General features: G+C 51.2%; 6 protein-coding genes across 6 annotated transcripts; 2 read left to right on the forward strand and 4 right to left on the reverse strand.

The window, feature by feature from the left end:
* Positions 1-1425: 1425 nt before the first annotated feature.
* On the reverse strand, positions 1426-2688 carry MAA_02848 (PLC-like phosphodiesterase, TIM beta/alpha-barrel domain protein; the record flags this gene model as incomplete). Its single annotated transcript, XM_007820846.1, has 1 exon — positions 1426-2688. The coding sequence occupies one exon, from the start codon at positions 2686-2688 to the stop codon at positions 1426-1428; it is 1263 nt and encodes a 420-aa protein (XP_007819037.1).
* Positions 2689-4695: 2007 nt separating this feature from the next.
* Positions 4696-5610, forward strand: MAA_02849 (SUR7 protein; the record flags this gene model as incomplete). Its single annotated transcript, XM_007820847.2, has 2 exons — positions 4696-4964; positions 5025-5610. 2 exons carry the CDS (start codon positions 4696-4698, stop codon positions 5608-5610), a joined length of 855 nt encoding a protein of 284 aa, XP_007819038.2.
* A 680-nt stretch (positions 5611-6290) lies between these two features.
* MAA_02850 (LysM domain-containing protein) lies at positions 6291-7910 on the reverse strand (the record flags this gene model as incomplete). Its single annotated transcript, XM_007820848.1, has 1 exon — positions 6291-7910. The coding sequence occupies one exon, from the start codon at positions 7908-7910 to the stop codon at positions 6291-6293; it is 1620 nt and encodes a 539-aa protein (XP_007819039.1).
* Positions 7911-8910: 1000 nt separating this feature from the next.
* On the reverse strand, positions 8911-10498 carry MAA_02851 (COP9 subunit 3; the record flags this gene model as incomplete). The annotated part of the gene is made up of 3 exons (XM_007820849.1): positions 8911-10002; positions 10054-10263; positions 10331-10498. 3 exons carry the CDS (start codon positions 10496-10498, stop codon positions 8911-8913), a joined length of 1470 nt encoding a protein of 489 aa, XP_007819040.1.
* Positions 10499-11937: 1439 nt separating this feature from the next.
* Positions 11938-12650, forward strand: MAA_02852 (uncharacterized protein; the record flags this gene model as incomplete). Its single annotated transcript, XM_007820850.1, has 2 exons — positions 11938-12217; positions 12286-12650. 2 exons carry the CDS (start codon positions 11938-11940, stop codon positions 12648-12650), a joined length of 645 nt encoding a protein of 214 aa, XP_007819041.1.
* Positions 12651-14375: 1725 nt separating this feature from the next.
* Positions 14376-19957, reverse strand: MAA_02853 (chromodomain-helicase-DNA-binding protein 4; the record flags this gene model as incomplete). The annotated part of the gene is made up of 5 exons (XM_007820851.1): positions 14376-15118; positions 15217-15349; positions 15399-17027; positions 17084-19057; positions 19421-19957. The coding sequence occupies 5 exons, from the start codon at positions 19955-19957 to the stop codon at positions 14376-14378; spliced, it is 5016 nt and encodes a 1671-aa protein (XP_007819042.1).
* Positions 19958-20063: the final 106 nt, after the last annotated feature.

A 20063-nucleotide genomic window follows, 5' to 3' on the forward strand; every position in this document is an offset into this window, starting at 1 on the left:
CGTCGGGAGGGCTGCAATCAAACTCACGGGGTTGTCGCAAACCCAGAAACAGGGACGTCTTGCGCGAGGACTCGGGGTCTGTCGAAAGCAAGGAGTGATAGAACAAGCAACATTGAAGGCCAGGTCGAGGCGAGCTACGGGAAGGATCAACTCCGGCTCAACCGCTCGATGGGGGACCCATGGGACCTCCTGGTTCCTGGGAGACTGCAGGCAGCATTTGAGGCATGTTATCCCGATAGCCCCTCCATATTACCTAGGTAGTATTATGGATGGCGCTTTTGATGCCCCCTGGCCTGGTTCTCAGCTCCTCAGCGGGAGGTGGGCCTTCAATGTTGCAGCCCTCTCCAATGTTAACGTGGTGGACGAGATGAAATAAAGTGGGCTAAGAAGACGATAGGGCTGGCAGTGGCCGTGAGAAATTAGGAATTGGGCAACAGTAGAGCCAAACGCTCCTTCCTCCTGTTTGAATGTCCCAGGGAAGAAGGGGCGGTCTTGCGGGTAGTGTAGCCAATGGCATTTCTTTGCCAAGAAACCTCACAAAGTGAAATATCCATGAAAAAATTTCCCCATTCTACCGAGCACTACCTACTTCAACGGCATTTATTACTATGTACTACTGAAACATTGAACAGGCCGCAGGAAGAGCTGTCAATCATCGAGCAATAATAGCGCCACTGAACCATCAGCCGCCGTGCCACCATGTGCCACCTTACAAGCACAGATTAGGAACTTGGCGCTTTGCCCCCAAGTTGGTCAACATGTCTGGCACTGATTGGACTGCGAATCGAATTGTTGTGGCCGAAGCAGCCAGACAGCCTCATCATTGGACGAGTATATAAATATGCGGACATGCCACGGTACCATTGACCACGTGCCTGTATGAGGCGGCCTCTCGGTGGAATGGTGCCGTCTGGGTTGCCGCGCATGTTGGCACATTGGCACGCTTCTATCTTCCTGCCCAGCCCAATTTCAACGGTTGGTCACGAATACGTGACGGTCGAGTCTCGGCAATAATCAAGCCACAGTCGTTGCCGACCCCTCCATTAGCTGGTACGCAGGGAGCAACTTTATGTATGAGCTTGGGTTGCCCAGTACCACACCAAGATGCGAAGCGAGAGGATACAAGGCTGCGTATATACTCCGTAAAGCACCCATGACAAGATTCGCATGACCAACCTTCTGGATACACAGCAGAGATATTGTACTTTGGTACGTCTACGATATACACTTGTCGAGATAAATGCAGTCTATGAATTACTAAAGCCGGAATATATCATCCTTAAAAGCCAGCCGTAAAACGAATACTAGCTGTTTATACCACGACCTGACGCCAGTTCCCATCCATTAAAAAACACAGCATCGAAAGAAGTCGCTATCGCTAGAATATGCCAACATACATACATACATGAATGGTGCCTAATGACGTCAAAGGCTAGCGACTGCCATCGCCGCAACGATTACCCAGAGACTTTGAACAATGATGCGTGATGCCGCAGAAGGCTGGCCGCAAGGCTTGCTGTAATCGTACGTGACGTTGTTCACCGCCGCGGCTGCCGCGAATACCGAACAGGGCTTCGGTGAGCCATAGTTGTAATAGTCAACGTTGAGGACGTTTGGTGCCCGTCCCCAGTCTGAGCGGCAGTTATTCGCCGCCAGCCCGACACTCCCAGTACCATTGAAGCCGTTTGTTTCGTTGAGCAGAGACACTGCCGGAACAAGTAGCTGGACGCCAAATACGTTAAACTCGACGTTGAGGTTGTGATTCATAAGATACATCCTGTCCATGGCCGCTTCCCTTGGCAAGTCAGGCGGACGCTGCACAGTGCAAGGAAACGCGCGATCCTGCGGGTCGAATGGCGTCTCCCACATCTGGGAGAACTCGTCCAGCAGCCAGGGATACTTGGTTTGGTTGGCCTGATAGTCCAAGAACATGACGACTCGTTTGCCCCGGATGATCATGTCCTCCAAGGTGGGCCAGTCGTTGAGGGCCATGGGAAGAAACGGCGCATTGTAAACATACTTTGTGATGCCGGATCGCTCTATAAAGGGGACGTACAGCGAGGGATCTGAATAGTTGCCATTGCCGAGCAAGATGGTTACAACATCGTACGGGTGGGCGTCAACCCAATCGGCAACTTGGCCCAGCCAGTTGTAGATGGGACCAGCATCCAACAAGTCACAAGAGGTGTGGCAAAAATGAGGAGTTGACGAGTTTGGAGGCCACTGGATCTGAGCTTGGAGAAAGCGAACACCGTCATCTAGCTGAGTCAAGACGTCCACCTCCTGATTGGAACCGCTGTTTCCGGGCCGGACAAAGGGCGAGTTGTGACATCCAACATTGGTGATGTTGCTGTACCTCCGTGTGCAAAACTCGACGTGGTTGTTACAAGGCTGTGTGTTTGTAGGTGCCGAAGACGTGGTGGCGGTGAAATTGGCACCTGTTGTCATGGTTCCGCTCGAGGAGGTCACGGCGGTCGTCGAGCTATTGGCCCCGGTGAGCGTGATTTTGGAGCCATATGACTGATAAGGCCCAGTAGGAGGACCGGTCTGAAAAGATGGTCGTTCTGTTCTTGTTCCGGTGAGAAAGGTGAGCTCTGACGTTGCCGAATACGATACTGTTTGAGACACAGCTCCGGGCGTCAGCAACCCTAATGCGCTGAAGGCTGCCGCCGCCGTCGACAGCCTCATTATGAACATATGAACGCGGAAACCAGGAGCAGCTATTGTGCTATATTCTGGTTCGCCGGTTTGCGGAGCGGGTCAAGAAACGACGTGCAAAAGAATGTAAGTCTTATGCACCAAGCCTGTATAAATGAGGTGTTTTTGACAAGAAATTCAAAGCAGAATCCCAATGAACAAAGGAACAGGAAAAAGCTTTCGATGAGGAAGAGGTCAAAAAAAAAGTGATGCCGTCAGTCGCTAGGAACCTCTCCGATCGACGTTGGGCAACAAACCAGATGGTTAGATGGGTTCTAGCTGCATAAACCAATTGGACTAACGGCGCCGCACAGCCAACCTGAGATTTTGTCCCACTGGCGATGACACCACCCCAGACACACTTTCCACGTCCCGTTGGCAGAGCAAGACTGGGAATGGGTTCTTGGCCGGCAGACCCAAGAGGCACCTTCAGGATGGTGAGATGGGGGCAATGATGTTTATCCTGGGTTGATGGAGAGCTACGTACTACATACGTACTTGCTACTAGCAGGAATGGAACAAACCTAGCGTCTACGGTCAAGGAAAGGACATCAGCATCGAGTTTCTGGAGCGGCTCGCCAGGCAAACGCCAAGCAGCTGAGTGTCAAAGTACTACTAGTGCATTGACAAGCCTTAGCCGTCAAGGTCTCTGCACAGCCTTCTTCGGCGGCAACAAGTATCCGTCGATCAATCAATTCGATGGCTCGTGCATGAGTTGACAAACCTTGGGTCACAGTATGGTGGTACGGAGCCAAGCCGGACGGTGGACGGCGCGTCATGCTTCTCACACTTGCAAATTGATACTAATTTATTAAAAAAAAAAAAAAAAAGATACCCATCAGCGACTAAGAACCGTGCGAGCTAGAGCTGATGCTTGGCTGGGTGCTTTTCATGGACACGCGTGGGTCGTGATGGAGAAGCAGAGGCGCAATGTATGACCTCACTTCCGATAATAAGAGAGCAAAACGCCTCTCCCCCTTTTCGCCAATCTTACACGCCAGAGCCAGTGGTCCCACTAGAAATTTGTTCTCCGCGACTCGCACACTGGTCTGGTCGATGGCGACAGAAGTCCGGCTTGGCTTTGTGAACAAGCAACGATGCAGTGGAACTCTGGTCCACTGAGCACGAAACGGTGGCGATCCAACGCCGGGTGGAGGAGGAAAACGGCTTCGTGGCAGTCAGTACTACTATGTACTACTAGTCGTGTTGACGGCTGTGGTGACAGGTCGTTGAGTTTGACGCGGAAGAGAAACGCGCGTCAGCACCCATCCGGCTTTCAAGGATGAGCATCTTGGCCCATGACGGTGTTTTGGCGGCAGACATGTCCCGGAATGCGTACCGTTGTCCTCCTACGCCAGCGCCAAGGTTGGAGAGAGCTCAATGTTGCTATTTACAGGGCTTGGGCTGCCGGGCTGCCGCGTAGCTATGCCCGAATAATATCCCGGCGCGACTGCGCATGAGCGATCGATAGTCTTGCGGCCCAGACGCGCAGAATGGGGACGAGGATGCCCTGGCCAAGCGCATTGCCTGGTGGAGCGGTCCACTGGCCTTTGGAACCAGCGTGAGGCTACCGAGTAAGTGATGCTGGTGGTTAGTCCACTTGGTCGCTGACGGGTCAATTGTATCCACTGTTGATGACCTCTGGAGCTGGTGTTGTGGGCTCTAGCCAATGCCAATGTCAACTGGTGCAGTCAGACATCAATGTTCCAGTCTGGTGCTACCTCACAACATGGGAAGCTGATTGTCTTGGCCGTCTCATCGCCAGCGTCTCTCTCCCCTGTCTGGCATCTGCCGCCGGGGTCTCGCCGACGACGTCACCTCTACCCATCTGCTCCGTCCAAACCCTCCTCAACTTTGTATACCCCAGCATCTCCATGCCAATCTCGTCGTGTCGATAGCATCGAATCAGTGGGTGAAGGGCTACGGCACCGTCGTCTCACCACCAGCACTCTGTTCCCAAGGGGTGGGATTCGACGCCATCGAATTCCCGAGTCCAACATGGCCGCGCCCAAAGCCCGCCGCAACACCACCATCATCGCCGCGCTGTTGTACCTCATCTCTATACCATTCCTCATCCTCACCCTCATCGGTAATACGCACGATAGGCCCGTCTTGCGAGACACCTACTTCTTCAAGCTAGACGTTGCCCAAATCATCCCCATTGCCGTAGCAAACTCGGGGCTGCTCAACTCTGTAGCCAGGAGTTTGGGACTGCACGACTTCTACCAAGTTGGTGTCTGGAATTTCTGCGAGGGATACAACGATGTGTATGTCCATTTTTCATTCGCGCCGCCTCCCTGGGCTCGTGTGCTAACCTGACCCGAAAGCGGCATCACGTATTGCTCGCCGCCCAGGACATTCTACTGGTTCAACCCAGTCCAGATTCTCGTCAGCGAGCTTCTCGCCGGCGCCAAGATTGCCCTGCCCTCCGAGGTCCTGACCATCCTGCGGCTGCTCGAAATCGGATCCAAGGTCATGTACGCCTTCTTCATGGCCGGCACCGTCATCAACCTCGTGCTGCTGCTGGGCACGCCGCTGGTCATGCGGACGCGGTGGTTCTCGCTGTTCCTCTCCCTGCTCGGCGGCCTCTCGGGTCTCGTCCTCACCGTCGCCGCCATCATCGCCACCGTCATCAGCGTCGCCGCCAAGATCGCCCTCACGGCCCAGGACCAGCTCAACATCAAGGCCAACATCGGCGTCAAAATGTTTGCCTTTATGTGGATTGGAGCCCTGGCCACCGACTTTGCCTTCTTGCTCCACGCCGCCATGGGCTGCTGCTGCAAGCCCGTTCGCGGCGGCAGCGGCAAGTCGCCCAACGAGCCATCGCCCGAGGGCAGCGCGAAAAAGCCAATGACACACCTTGAACTGCCTAGTTTTATAAGACGGCGAAAGGGGGCTTCCCCAGCGTCATAGCACCTCGCATTGTCTGTTTTTAGCTGCTCATAAAACTTGGCGCCCCAGGATGAAGAGCTTGGATAAAGCCATCATGATTTGCACACTGGTTTTTTTTTTTTTTTAATTGAGGTCCTCAGCGTCGCACTTACACTAGAATACAAGGAAACGCAATATAAACTATATAAACTGTAAGACGGTTCTCTGGCTTGTACAAGACATATATCCACAATACGATGCATCGCAATGCTGTCTCGTAACTGTCCTTGGCTGCCTTGGCAATAGTCACAACTATGAATTACCACGTACACTTGGCCACCTGCCCAGCATTGCACCACACACTAAGCGGCAGATGGCAATTTTCAACCATGGTATTACATGTCATGGCACACATGGAGCTGCGATGCCACGAAGCACGGCAGTTCGGCACAAGTGCAAAAACTTGACTAAATATAGCGAGAATAAAATCCTAGCTGAAAAAAAAAACAAGAGAATCTAAAAAACCATATTTATTTATTTAATTACACTAGCTAGCTCGTAAAGCCCTAGTACTTCTACGGCTAATACTTATAGGGAAAAACATATGAAAGCCTACACATATTAAAAAAAGATGTAGAATCTATCAAAAATATGAAGGACAAAACACCCCTGATGGGCACGCTTTTGATCCATGCCGACACCCGAGATACCCAACACGGCATTCATGCATGAAATTCTTGTCCCTTAGACGCCTTCCCCTTGTGGCGCGACTGTGCCTCCGGATCGGGTTTCTTATAAGTCCCGTCAGGCGCAGACTCCAAGGTCGTTTTCCTCATGCCGATAATCTTGCCCCCCAGGGCGCCGCACTTCCTCACGCCAAGGCACTTGTTTATAGTCATGGCCATGGCCTTGAGCGAGTTGTCGTGGATGGCATCCATGGTGATCCAGTTGGGATACATGTGGTCCGTGAGGGCGTCCCAAAACTGGTAGTACAGAGTCCTCCACGCGACGCCCGCGAGGGTGATGATGGATATGCTCGGGATCACGACGCCCTGGCCCGACTGGGTGATGAGCCAGTCCATGTTGTACAGCTCCGAGGAGCGCGAGCGGCGGGCCTCTATCAGCCCGGCGACCTGGTCCTTCACGAGCGTCTGGTACGCGTTGGTGTTTGACCAGCGCGAATTGAGCGGCAGGTTGTCGCCCGTGACGAAGCCCTCCTGGCGGCCCGGGAAGTGCTCCATGGTGGCCCACGACGTGGGCACGCGCACGAGCAGGCACGACTTGCCCTGCCTGCTGGCATTGCTATTGATGAACCAGTTGAGAGGGCGCCTGGAGATGTCCGTGACGTTGGACACGTCCGCGCGGTGGTTGAGGCGCCGGAGTTTGTCGTACAACTTTTGGCGGCCCTCGTCGTCGAGCGGCTTAAACTTCCTGTCGCCGTCGCGCGTGTCTGTGTCGTGGATGTCCCAGATGTACATCTCGCCGGGGTGGTCCGCCATGAACTTATTCTGCATGTCCACCATCTCCTCGAGGCTGGCGCCCAGCACGCCATGAAATATGTTGGCGACCAGGGAACCGTGATGCTCGTAGAACTTGCCCCGCTTGAGGCCTGGCCGGACGTCGAGGACTCTGATGCCGCCCCTATCGAGCTGTTCGTAAAGCGTGAGTGTCTGTGTTTGAGTATTGAAGGCCGACCCCCAGCCGAAGTCCTCCTGGCTCTTCCACTGCCCGGCATGGTGAGAGCGAGGCATGACAATTTCGCGTAGCGGCAGGTGCCCAATCTCGTGAAGCTGAGCCTGCATCCAAGTCGAGGGCCCGTCGTTGGAAATAAAGTCGCCCTCGACGCCGGCAAGAATGAAGCCGCTGCCACCCGAGCGTGGCAGGAATCCGAGATTGTAGGTCGTGTTCCTCTTGCTGTAGATTGTCTCCAGGTTCTCCAACAACTGAACGGCAACCGTGTGTTGCCGCCCAGCGAGGTACTGAACTTGTAGAGACATGGGCTTGCTGGTTCCTTCGATACGGTATGTCGCCTCGCCAGCGGTATCGGTCATGAGATGCTTGCTAGTCTTGACGGAGACGCTGGTGGCTTTCCCTGGCTCAATGTACTCGGGCCATTCCTTCTCCCATTGCCACAGCTGGTAGGAGTGGTTATAAGTTTTAAGCCAGCGGTAAGGCGTGGCGTTAATGAGGCCAATGTGCGTTTCGTTGTAGCGTTCCAACTGGAAGAGGACCTGACGAGCTTCGAGATCGCGGGCATCGAGTGTCCTCTTGGTGGCGGACATGTCTCTTGCAGTGGCAGCAAGTCCAAGCATGGCGTTGGCAGCCTTGACGATTGCAGCCATTTTGCAAAAGTGATTATTTAAGGAAAATCCTTAGAAGAGTGGGCTAGTAAAATGCCTTGAAGAGTAGTTGTGTGTCGGTTTGATACAGAGGCAGATTTGCACTCCGAGACTGTTTGCTTGATTTAAGAGAGCGACAAGTGATTTTGAGAAATGTTCAGGGCGTGACTATTGGGAGATGGACGAGAACATGGATATTTATCTTGGAAGAGAAAGGGCGTTTGGTTCTTGTAACAACTCTGAGGAAGTCATGGTGGCCGCCTAGCTTAGGCTATGCACGGTAGAGTTGCATAGACCGGTGGCTTGCGCTTAGATCTGAGGTCAAGTTTTGTATGGGAGAGTCGGCGGGACTTCTGGCCGGGTACATCCAACAAAATATCCATCGTCAACTAACGAACATACTTGTGAGTCCTTGACTTTGAGTCTAGTTAGTTCGTGGCGGCCAGGGGCGGCTTTAGCCCCTGCCTTCCTCGATATAAGTTTAAGCCTGAAGTTCCGTTGTTCTATCGGCGAACCCTAAATCTTTTGAAATGTTCCCAAACGCACGCGGTTTCCAAGCCGAAAAGTGACGTGCCACTATCGAAGAGGGACCCATGTGTATCCGGTGTTGCAGTTCGAGGTTCAGTATTCTGGTATAAGAGGACAAGCCGACTCTTAAGCGCAGACTTTGTACGTCGCATTGTAAAGCCAGTGAGGCAAGGCTACTGAAGTTTAATATTGTGCTAGGGGCATTGGCTGTGTGCTGCTAGATTACTCAACGTGGGCAACAAGGCAGCTTATGTTTTTATCAGCTCTCGGGGCAACCAAGCAGAGGAGATACATCAAAGCAAATCTCGTAAAATCGTCGTGATTATTAACATCGTACCAACGTTATGCAGTGAATGCAGTGTTCCTGAAAGGGGCCAATATTAGTCCACTGCCGAACATAATGGCCTTTTGACTCTAATCGCATCAACACACAAACCCATCTATGCCCTCAACTCCGTTCGTGCAGGAAACAGTCTCAAGCATGTGGCACAATGCCGGCCATTAAATCCTCATCCTCTATTTGAGAATCAAACCCAATGCCGGCATCTGTATTATCCTTTTCTGCCCGCTTCTGGTCCTTGACAAGATGCTTGACATATTCCTTGCTTCCACTCAGTCGGTCATTCATCAGTTGGTATTGCCTGCCAAGCAAGTCAATAGCGGAGTGGCTCTTTGCGATTTGTGTAGCAAACTCTGCTTCAGACAGTACATCCCTGTTCTCTCGGAATGATATGTAGTTTTCGTTGCCGTCCTGTTCAATTTGCCCATTCAGCATGCCTGACTCAATCATACCGCCGACTAACGAGAGGACCTCTCCGTCATTGGCCAACGGCCTTCCTGTCAATGCATTGAGAGTCATCTCTCGGACTTGCGATATTTCAACTCGTTGATATACTTGGCGTAATCCAATTATCTGCCACTTTTGATACGACGAGAGTATCTCAGTAAGGAGATTGCTCGTCCCATCTTCTTCCCAGAGTGTCGCATTTTCCTCAATTAGGGACTTGAGCTTCGCTGCATCGCCGCTGCAGAAGGCTTCCGCTATGGCAGCATATGACCCTCCTGTAATCTTATAAGACGAGATGGCGGATGCTGATGTGTAGCTGGGGACTGTCGGAATTTTGCCCTGGCTTAAAAGTCCTACCAAGATCCATCGCTTGTGACTTTCTACCATAATTTTGCTCACACCTCCTATCCTGGACGGATGGGATATCACCTGTTCCAACACTATTTCGGCTTTGGACCACAGCCCCATAGACATGTAGGCAAGTCCGCGAATGTAGTCGTATTCCAAGACGGCCGATTGCTTGACATTGTTTGTCAATCCTGTTTGCGTTGAAATGTACGATTCCGGCGCTAAATTCGGCTCACACAATAGTCTACCGTCTTTGGAGTGGCTCATATCAGGATAGAAGAGGATGTCACGATCAAAGACTTCCAAAGCGGCGTCAACGACATTTGAACTGTATGCGAGCTTGGCCAAGAGGAGATGCGTGGAGGTAAAGAAGGTTCCGCTCGGGTCGATGCGCAGCACGGCACTCGATAGCAATGCCACAGCTGTAGCGGGCTGGAATCATGTCAGCTGGCTCGAATGTTGGACAGTGTCAATTGGTCTTACCGGGAAGAGCCTGCCGCTCCCTATTTTCTCAAGAAGTGAAAGCATAGAGTGCCCATAGTACCGAATTTGTATGGCATCAAAATGCAGAACAAACTCTACTACCTTGTCAAGCAGAGTTGCTTGTGAAATCGGTGTCGCGGGATCGGCTAGCTGGAGAAGGATATCCAGAACGACGAGGTAGCCGATCGAGTGTACCGCGGGGTCAAGAGTCTGTCAATGTGTCAGAACTGGAGAGGAAATAGTCATCTCGTTTCGGAAGAAAAATGGCATGACATACTTCAAGCAAATGTTCTGGGTTGCTCAAGACAGCACGTCGTATTTCGGCAAAAACATTGGTCAGTGTGGCTACATGTTGCCTAATGGAGATGTCATATGCCTTGGCAGCGGAATTTGTAGAAGGCTTAGTGACAGGAAGTGCTGTCAAAATACCATGGACGTGATCCATGGCTTGTATGTGTCGAACCCAGAGAAGGTCGAGCGATGGCGGTTTCAGCAGGCAAAGGTCGTCGGGGTTGAGGCCGAGCTGGAGGGGTCGTGCCGCTGAGCGTCAAATCAGTAGCACGGCGACTTCATGCTAGGGTCCAGGCAGGGTCCTTGATCCGTTGTAGATGCGCGCCGACATGCGCAATACTGATGCTGATGATTCTGAGCAAGAAGACGTATTGTTTTTGTGCAGGAACAGATGCTTGGACGAATGTGGCTGCCAGGTACATATGCAGGAAGTCGTGCGAGAAGGAACATTGAAGCTGTCTGGTGGTCCTTTACCCCGTATTGTAGAGCTTGGTGGTTGGTGATTGGACGATGGATTGAAACAGACAGTGGGGTAATTAGCACCAAGTACTTGTGTACGGAGGACTAATATTGACCATAGAAGCTGGCACTTGGGCACGCTGTGAGAGCAACAGTGAACATTGGAAGATTAACGGTACATATACCTACTACCTTAGGTACCTAGGTACTCTGTACAGTACCTAGGTACTTAAGGTAGGCACCTAGGGTAGGTCTCTAGCCTCTGACATCTGGAACTCAAAACTTCGAAACTTCAAGAGCTTCGTCCCGAGTACAGAACACCAGCGCCAGGAGTTCCCCTGAAATCAAGCACAACGTTAACAACCACACTGCCAGGCTAGGTCTGAATCAGTCCTACCGCTACCACCCGTCAGACGGCAGGGCACAACATCTGGGGCACCATTTCTCCGGACGCAGGCAAGGCAGACGCAGCCCTGTCAGCTAGTTCCAGCCCCCAACACCCCTTCAACAAACATCATTCGAAGGTGACAAGGTTGACAGTGATGATTCTATCCAGGGCTGTCTCCAATGAACCGTTGGAACACCAAACGGCATCCACAACGTCAATCTCAAGGCCTGCGTTTGCCAGACTGATGGGCTTAGAGCAAGGGCAACAGTAATCCAACATACCCTTTTCAACGGCAGGTGAACGAGTAATCAATCCCACCATCACCACCGCCAGCAAGCCTCTGCCGACGATCCGTGGCTGAATCTTCCAGCCCTGCAAACCACTTCCCCCTTTTCATTTGATAGTACTACTACTCCGTACTCCTATCAGCGTCAACCACGCGATGCAGCCCCGCTAATTGTCTCAGCAGATCTCTGTCTCTTAATCTACGGAGTAGTTCTTAATAGCAAAATAGGCCAGACCGTGTGCGTGCATTTGAATAAGCACAGATACGAAAAACGAATTCCCGCGCCCAGCCTCACTGCTGGTGACAGGTCATTCGACGTGTGTGAAATTAAGGCTGAATCGAATCGATGCATAAAGGGCGAGATCCAGCTGCTCATCATGTAGAAACTCGGGGACTTGGTCTTCATCCTCTTTAGCTTTTCGCTCCCGTTGTCCAGCCCTACACGAAGCCAATTCTTAGCATGAAGCCCTTTGCCCTTCTCGCTGTTCTGTATCCCGTTGCCATTCTGGCTGTCCCCGGTGACCCATGCTCTGCCGCCAATGGCTACGGAGATGACTGCATCTGTGTTACCACTGAAATCTGCCAGCAGTACGAGGGCAACGCCATGACTGGATCTCGAGGCAAATACCCTTGCCCAAATGACCCGGCAAATGTCATTGGTTGTGTAGTCAAGCCCTGCCACAACAGGAGCAGTAACACGCAGTGCCTCTGGAGGGACGCATGTGATAGTGAAATGAAAGGTATCTATCACCTACCGCCTTGTGAATATTCCTAAAGCCCTTTGTTACATGGCTAATAAGACGTCAAGTCGCTTCTTGCCCCGGCGGCAACGACTTCATCTGCTGCAACCATCATCTCGATACCGCCGGTCACTCGAATTCTACTACAACTAGTTCTGCCATCACCATCACCAGCTCCGGAGACACCCAGACTTCCACGGCTGCTGCCACAACAAAGAACAAGGCGTCTATTACAATTACGAGCAGTTTAGAGACGACAACACCCATAGCTTCGTTGACTTCTGCCCCGAATACGTCAACCACATCCCCTGCTGGGTCGTCACACGCCACTTCTCTTGCCACTACTACCTCCCGTGCCGCAGGCACCTCGAATGTTGTTGCTATTTCAGACCTTTTGGGCGGCCTGGCCGCAGTGTTTGCTGCCTTGCTATAAAATCAAACCCGAGTTGGGTTCCACAGGGTGCTCAAAAAGCAGCATGCAGCTAGCTGTCTCTAAGTGAAGGCGAGAATAATAGTAATGATATCGAGGATGAAATGAGCTTTGGGAGAAGAAGCTCATATACCTAAGTATATAAAATCTGTTTATATCACAGTAGCACGTGCATCCAAACTCGCATCATATCAAACAGTTGGCGGTGAGGCATGAAACAAAATCTGCTTCAAAGAAATCCACGTAGCATTTCCGCACAGCATCAACACATGTCCAATCACCATACCGAACTCTTTAATTTGCCATCTGCCAACGCATTCGCAGCACCTTCGCCAATCTTCTCACTGCTCACTTGCCTCCTAGCTCTCGAGCAGCTCCACGCAAAAGGCACCAAGTCCCTCTGTCCTCCCATCCCGCTTCCAGTCCCTATCGCGAAATCAGCATAACCTCAGATAATCCAGCACAAAATACAAACCGTGCTTTTGCATCTGCCCACCTGAGCCTCTCCCACTCACCGCGCTGCCCAACTCACCACCCTGTCTCCCTTCCGGCCTCCTGACCTGCCCATTATTGAAGGCACCATAAAGATTCCCACCCGCCATGCCGCGTCGACAAGGGCTTCCACTTGTGCGCTCGGAGCGCCATAAGTCGGGTCTTCTCCTCCACCATAAGGGGTATCCATGAAACAGCCCCAACGACCACTGCGTAGCCGTATCCGACGGCATCTCGTGCTTGAACCTGCACCCTCGCTGTGTAAACGCGCATACCCCTTCGTGGATCCATTTGTCGCAGAAGATCTTTTGCCTCGACGCGGCGGGCGGCCGTGTTTCCGGTTCCGCGTGCTATTTCTCAGAAACTTGTCAGCCAACTCGGGCGTCGAGACGAGCGAATATGGAGAAGGAATATGTGAAGAGTACCTGAGCAGCATGTCCATAGTCATGCCTTTGGCCCGTATTCGCCGTTAAAGGCGGCAGAATCACCATGTTATCATGCCTCGTCTCTCGGGGAGGCACGTCGTTCATCGGAGGGAGCCTGTCTGCCGGGAGCAGTCTTGTATATTGCCCGTTACCTCGGTCTAGGTAATAGCCGTTGACGTTGGCTGAATGAACGGAGCCACCTGAGGATCGGGGTGGCGCCGGCAAGTTCAGCTCCGCGCAAGACTGTCTTGTCTGTATCATGGACTGAGGGCCACGGTCCTCATTGTGACGGTTGGCCCATGGTGCTGATGGGTCATGAGGTGGCTGAAGATTGTTCATTCTACTCGTACTGGCCGTCGTAGGGGTGCGTAAAAGTGATATAAGGTGCGAATGATAAATAAGATGATACCACATTCCATGTTAATAAAAAAACTTTTTTTTTAAAAATAAACAACTAAAGCATTAGTGGTTGGTAAAGTACGCATCACTCGACAAACGCACTCGTCATCTACGTTGGCTATGCAACTTCCCGGATCCACGATGCGAAGGCACAAGTTAGTATGACGCTGTTTGCTCCGTTCAAAAGGCGGTCTAAGCATTCTGGCGTCCGAGATCACTAGGTCCATACAGCGTGACAATCGGGAGTACCGTTTGTAATGAGATTTCTATTCACTTGGTCGTTTCCGTTTCCTTCCCGTAGCTAGATGAGCAAGTGCAGTTAAGTTTTGGGAATATACAAGTCTAATCCTGCAATCGGTGGTAACCCCTTAACCTCGCAAACCATGCTAAATGTGTGGCCTAATATCTCAGTTCAACCAGACCCACGTCGTTGTTCTTGCTGATTAATTTGTTGTAATCTCGTTTCCAGCATCTGCAATTGCGTAAGTCTTGAGTCTTCTTTAACTGGGAGATGCTGAATAGTATCTATAGCCAGTCGTATACTGGATTCGGAGAGCTTCTCTACTGGAATCCGTAATAGAGCCCAGGAGCGCCAGGTAAGTGAGGGTTCAGCATGTTGTCTTGGTGGCTGAGTAGATTGTATTCTTGAATACGATAATGCCGGAGATCCGGGTGTCGCGCCAACAGACCCTATTTCTGCTGCCGCATTGCTTGGGCGTGTTTGGGCCTGGGGCGGGACAAAGGGGTCAGGGGCAGGGGAGGCGGAATAGGCGACCCCATTGGAGAAGTTTCTCGGATGGGATTCGACGATGCTGGGGAGGTTCGTGGCGTAAGGTGCGGGTTGGCGGTACGTCTTTTCATTTGAGGGGACAGAACCGTGTCGCGGGGGCACGTAATTCGGGTTCCTGTATCTGAGTTTGGCCTTTTTACTGGTGTTTTTGGGGATACTACCTTTTTCGAGGGCTGTAGCGGTTTGCAATGTTTGCTTCGTCCGATAGGGCTGGGCTTGGGTTTTGGGCTGGTAGACGTGGTCTTGCCCCTGAAGCTCGTCTTCACTGAAGTCGTGCGCGGTTTTGATTTGGGACGTCCTGACGTCTTGGACACCTTGGATTTTGATAGTCCGTTGTTTCGTTGCAAGGTCATCGAGGTCGTTTTCTGCTGAGCTCGAGTGTCAATCTTCTTTGTTCTCGTGGACTGTGTTGTTGGGGTGACTGATCCGGTTTTTGGCTTTGGAGAAGTCGTTCGCTTTTTACCTTCTGCTTCATTGTCCTCGTCTGAAGACGAAGAATCGGCGCCGGCGAAGTCATCAGAAGAAGAATCTGAGGCATTAGGCGCAGCGCCATCCTGGAGATATTCGGCTAATGCATCGGGCTTGTAGTTCAGAGTCTGTGGGTGTTAGCTATGACCCTGTCATGAGCTTTCAAAAAATACATACTGTTCGGCGTCTTTCTCCTCTTCCCAGCCTCTCTTGATTTGCTTCGGCGTGGCGGCGAGCCTCCTCTTCTCTTTCTGCAAGAATCTTGTCCCAGACACTGGAGGAAATTGGCTCGGGGGCTTCAGCCTCGGCAGCTGCTTCCAATTCATCTTCCAAGTTTGCTTTATCATTCGACCAAACCTTGGCATAAGTGAATTGAGCCTCCGCAGAGCCTTCATCATCAACCTTTGTCTGCTCGGTTTGAGATCGGTCTAGAAGTCTGTCAATAGCAGGTCCATCGTAATGTATAGCACCTTTTTGATAATCATCGCTGAATAGTGCCTGTGCGCCGTGGGCTAGGATGGACTCCAAGTCATCCCCAGCAATTTCATCATCGTCCATGCTTTCAATCAAAGCATGATCGAGAGCCATCTTCTTCTTGCCAATCTGCATGATTCGCTCCTCAACTGTGTCCTTGGTCATAAGTTGAAAACAAAGCACCTTCTGCTTCTGACCAATACGGTGGGCCCGTGATAAAGCTTGAATATCTTGATGCGGATTGAAGTCGGGATCCATGATAATAACTGTGTCCGCTGTGGCCAAGTTGATACCGACACCTCCCGCTCGTGTTGATAGTAAAAATGCAAATATCGCAGAGCCTGGCTCGTTAAAAGCATCGATGCGACGCTGCTTTTCCAAACTTGAAAGCTGCCCGTCGAGTCGCCTGTATTGATAGCCAATGCCAGCAAGAAAATCCTCAACAATATCTAGCTGTTGGAGAAACTGGCTAAAAATCAAAACCCGGTGTCCCCTCTCCTTCAGCTTCGGAAGCATTTGTTCCAGAAGCAGGAGCTTTGCCGAAGCTTCCACGAGATTGCGATGGATAACGACTGGGTCGTCGTGCTTTTCTTCAATTGCTTCAGAGTACATGAAAGGGTGGCAGAGACACTTGCGAAGTTGCATCAGAATATTGTTGAGGGATCCTCGCTCCTTCTTGTTCATCTTACTGTTGGCAAAAATCGCTTTGATAAGCTGGGGGTTTTTTGCCATTATACTCTTTGAGAGCTTTTCCTGAATTACCGTCATGGTAACCGGCAAAATAATCTGGGCCATTGGGGGCAGAAACTTGAGAACCCCGGCCTTGGTCCTTCTCAAGAAATATGGCCGAATCTTTTCATGAAGCCTCGGCAGAGTCTCTTTATTGAGGACTTCGAATTCCTCGTCAAGTTTCTCGGCACTCTGCGAATGGTCGATAAATTGAATCAGATTGAACAATTCTCTTTTGTTGTTTTGCAACGGAGTTCCAGTCAGCAGCAATCGAAAAGGGATCTTCATGACACGCAGGGCCTGGTAAAGCAAACTGCGGTCGTTCTTGAGTCGCTGGCCTTCGTCGACAACCAGGCCTGCCCACTTAACAGAACTGAAGCGTTGACTAGTTTTTGGGTCCTGGGTGGAGTCATAAGACATAATAACGACGTGAGCGGCCATTTCTCGCGATCCATGTGGGAAGAGTTCGTGCTTGTACGCGAGGTCCTGCGACTCCTGACCCCCATGATAGGTGACTACTCGCAGCTCCGGCGCCCATTGTTTAAACTCTCGACGCCAATTCGGGCATGTTGCATTTGGGACCGAAATAAGAAACGGCCAGCACTGTGTATATTTTAGCCAGTGGAATATTTACAAAACTGTGGTGTCAGATTGCTTACCCTGGGCTTTTCTTGCACAAGGTACACCACCAAGCTGATGACCTGAACGGTTTTGCCGAGTCCCATTTCATCTGCTAATACGACGCTTCGCCCGCTGTGAAAGTTATTTAATAGCCAGTTCAGACCTTCTAACTGATATCCCATCAGTTTCCCTCTCTTGAGTCCGGCTGGTTGAACCTCAACTTCCTCGAGCTCTTTGTCTTTGAATGCTTTTATACGCTCTCTCATCCTGCTTTGCGAAGAGTGCTCAAAGTACTTCCCAGCAAGATATTCTTCATATGCAACTTTGAAGGCGGCGTAAAGTTCGCCCGAGTTAGTCGATGGTGGTCCGTCCCATACCACATCATCGTACCCGAGACCCTGGAACTTTACCAGTACTTTGCTGATGTATGGGAGGTTGTCTATATCTTCTTGCCTGGAGTTAGCTCTCTTTACGGCAGAGTCCAGCTTCACCCGAAAAATGATATCGATCATCAGGTATTCATCGGGAATGGCTTCCTTCTCAGTAACTTTGAATAAGTCAACTTCCAGGGCTTTCTTTGCAAAACTCGCTCGCATTGCAGAAGCCGCAACACCGAATACCCACGCGCCTGGCATCCATGTGCAGTGGAAGTATGACATGCCCTCCCATTTGACTAGATATTCCTTGTCATCATCAGAGAGCTGTGCAAAAGCTGGACGTGCTGTGCTGGCCGTGGGTTCTGCTCGCCAGGCCACAAGCCGATGGATCTTTTGTTGCGCCAAAGTGCATTCATTGCATTGCCAGTCGATGGAGTAGTCCTTAAGTGCTCCAATCTCCTGCTCTCGCCCAGGACTTGGGCTACCGATCAAGGGTAAATGATGCTGGTGCCAGCCTCGGTTACAGCGAGTGCAGCGGAAAAGAACATTTTTTGAATTATTGACCAGTTCATCTGGCACACTGGTGATAGGATCGACTCCACCGTTCTGTTCTCTTAATTTCTCTTCTTGCCGGGCTGTCTGCCTTTGAGAAAATGGTGCGCAAGAACGACCTGCCGTCTTGCAGGATTGGCACACTGAACGTCGTGGGGCTAGAGGATCTTTCTTCTGATGTATCTCAATACAGAACCGGCACTGTAACACGAAATTGGCTTCTCCCACTTTCGTGACTAGATGCTCGCGCGCGCTTCGAATACCGATGCAATGTCTGTGGTAGGAATAACTACAACCTTGGCAGTAGATAATCTGGCTTCGGTTGTTAGCACTGCCACAGGTATGGCACGTGTTCGTGTGTACGACTGCAAAAGAAGAATCCGAAGATACAGGTCGAAAAAGTTCCTTGACTGAGGCAATCTTTGGAATGCCAGGCTTCTCTTCAACTTGAGTAAACGAGTCTTCGTCCAAGTCGATGTCATCCTGCATATATCTGACATTTTGCATAGCCCGGGACGATCGCCTGGGCGGCTCAAATTCTATATCGGAGTCAACAGCACCTCTTCGTGTGGACGCGCGTTTTCGGGCGGGAGGTCGCCGGGATCGCAACATAGAGCCCTTGGTTCTACGTCTAGTGCCGGCGATATCAGAAACGACTGGCAGAATAAAATCGTCACCGTCTTCATCTCTTGAGCTTCTGGAGGGGCCATCATGTTCTGCTTCCTGAAGTGACGCTTGCGGAAACCTGGGCTGTCTCCTTCGAAGGCTACGTCGACGAGTGTCCAATATTACAGCGTCGGAGTCGTCACTAGTTTCTGGATTTGATTCCGTCGCATTCCTCGAAGTGGTTGGCTCTTGAGTTCGTTGCCTACGGCTGCGGCTGGCTGCGATGGGTTCATTGGGTTCTTCCGCATCCATGTCGGTATCCAGGTCCATGACGTCTGAACCGTTGGAGCTACTGCCAGATTCCCAATCATCGTTAGGCGCAGACTTGCGCTTTCTCCCAGTTCGTTCCATTCCCATAAAATAGGTTTCAAGAGCCTGCGAGCCGTTTTCGAATCCTTCGAGATTCAACAAAGGGATCTTGGTGCAGCGTTAGCAAATGTAACGGAAATGGAAGAACCACGAGAAGTGTAGTGGCAATATGAGCCAGTGGTAGGTTGGAAGTGTGCTTCATGCCATTTTTGCACCGCCTATTGACGGGATAAAGCAGCTGCCTTCGTGGTCAATGTGAGCGTTTGCTGATGTGTTGTCACCTGATCCACAAGGATGAGAGAAACAATACATGTAGGGCTATCTCAGCATCAAATTGAAGTGAAAGAATAGTGAGAGGTCGGGTAGGCTTTCATCGGGGCTCTTGATTAGAGACAAGGCAGTGGGAGCGTTATGATGTGAGGCCGCTTATTGCGGAACAATAAAAAAGCACCATAAAGCTGTGTGACATACCATGCATTGTGTTCCGTCTGTTAACTCTACTGTCAAAAGCTCTCCATCATCCGGCGAAGCCGTCAGGTCCAATATCCTCTCCACGGCATTACTATGCACCTCCTGGTATTGATCTCGGACATCGGACGGAATAAAAGGCAAGGAAACCTGAAGCTTCTGGCCATGATACATAATATCAGTCTCCTCAACCTGCGGTGCTCTCATCTCCGAGTCAGCTGTTGATGATTGCCCGATAACTTCCATAGACGCTACCGGCGCCAAGACCCGTGCCTTTTCATCCAAAGAGTCTCGAATATTTGATATCGCGTCGTTGCCTGAGTGTTCTGCCGCTTCAGGCACCAAGTAGGACGGGTTTTTATTCGGCCGAGAAGGCAAATCGGACACCATCAAGCCATACGAGTTATCTTCTGATGAACTCCCATAGCCAGATCGGTTAGTCGAAAAGTCAAAAGAGAATTTCTCCTGTGATACATGGTTATCATGGCTCAAGCCTACTGCCTGTTGGCCATTAGGCAATATGTCATCGCCATCCTCCATTTGTAGCCTGTCGTCGATCCACAGGCAATGACGATAAGGAGATAGATGATGAGGTCCAGAGTCCTCCACCCTTCTTTCGGATCTCGGACCTACTTCGTTTCCGTAG

The sequence above is a fragment of the Metarhizium robertsii genome, assembly GCF_000187425.2.
Source record: "Metarhizium robertsii ARSEF 23 chromosome Unknown MAA_Scf_4, whole genome shotgun sequence".
In the NCBI taxonomy this organism is placed as follows: Eukaryota; Fungi; Ascomycota; class Sordariomycetes; order Hypocreales; family Clavicipitaceae; genus Metarhizium; species Metarhizium robertsii.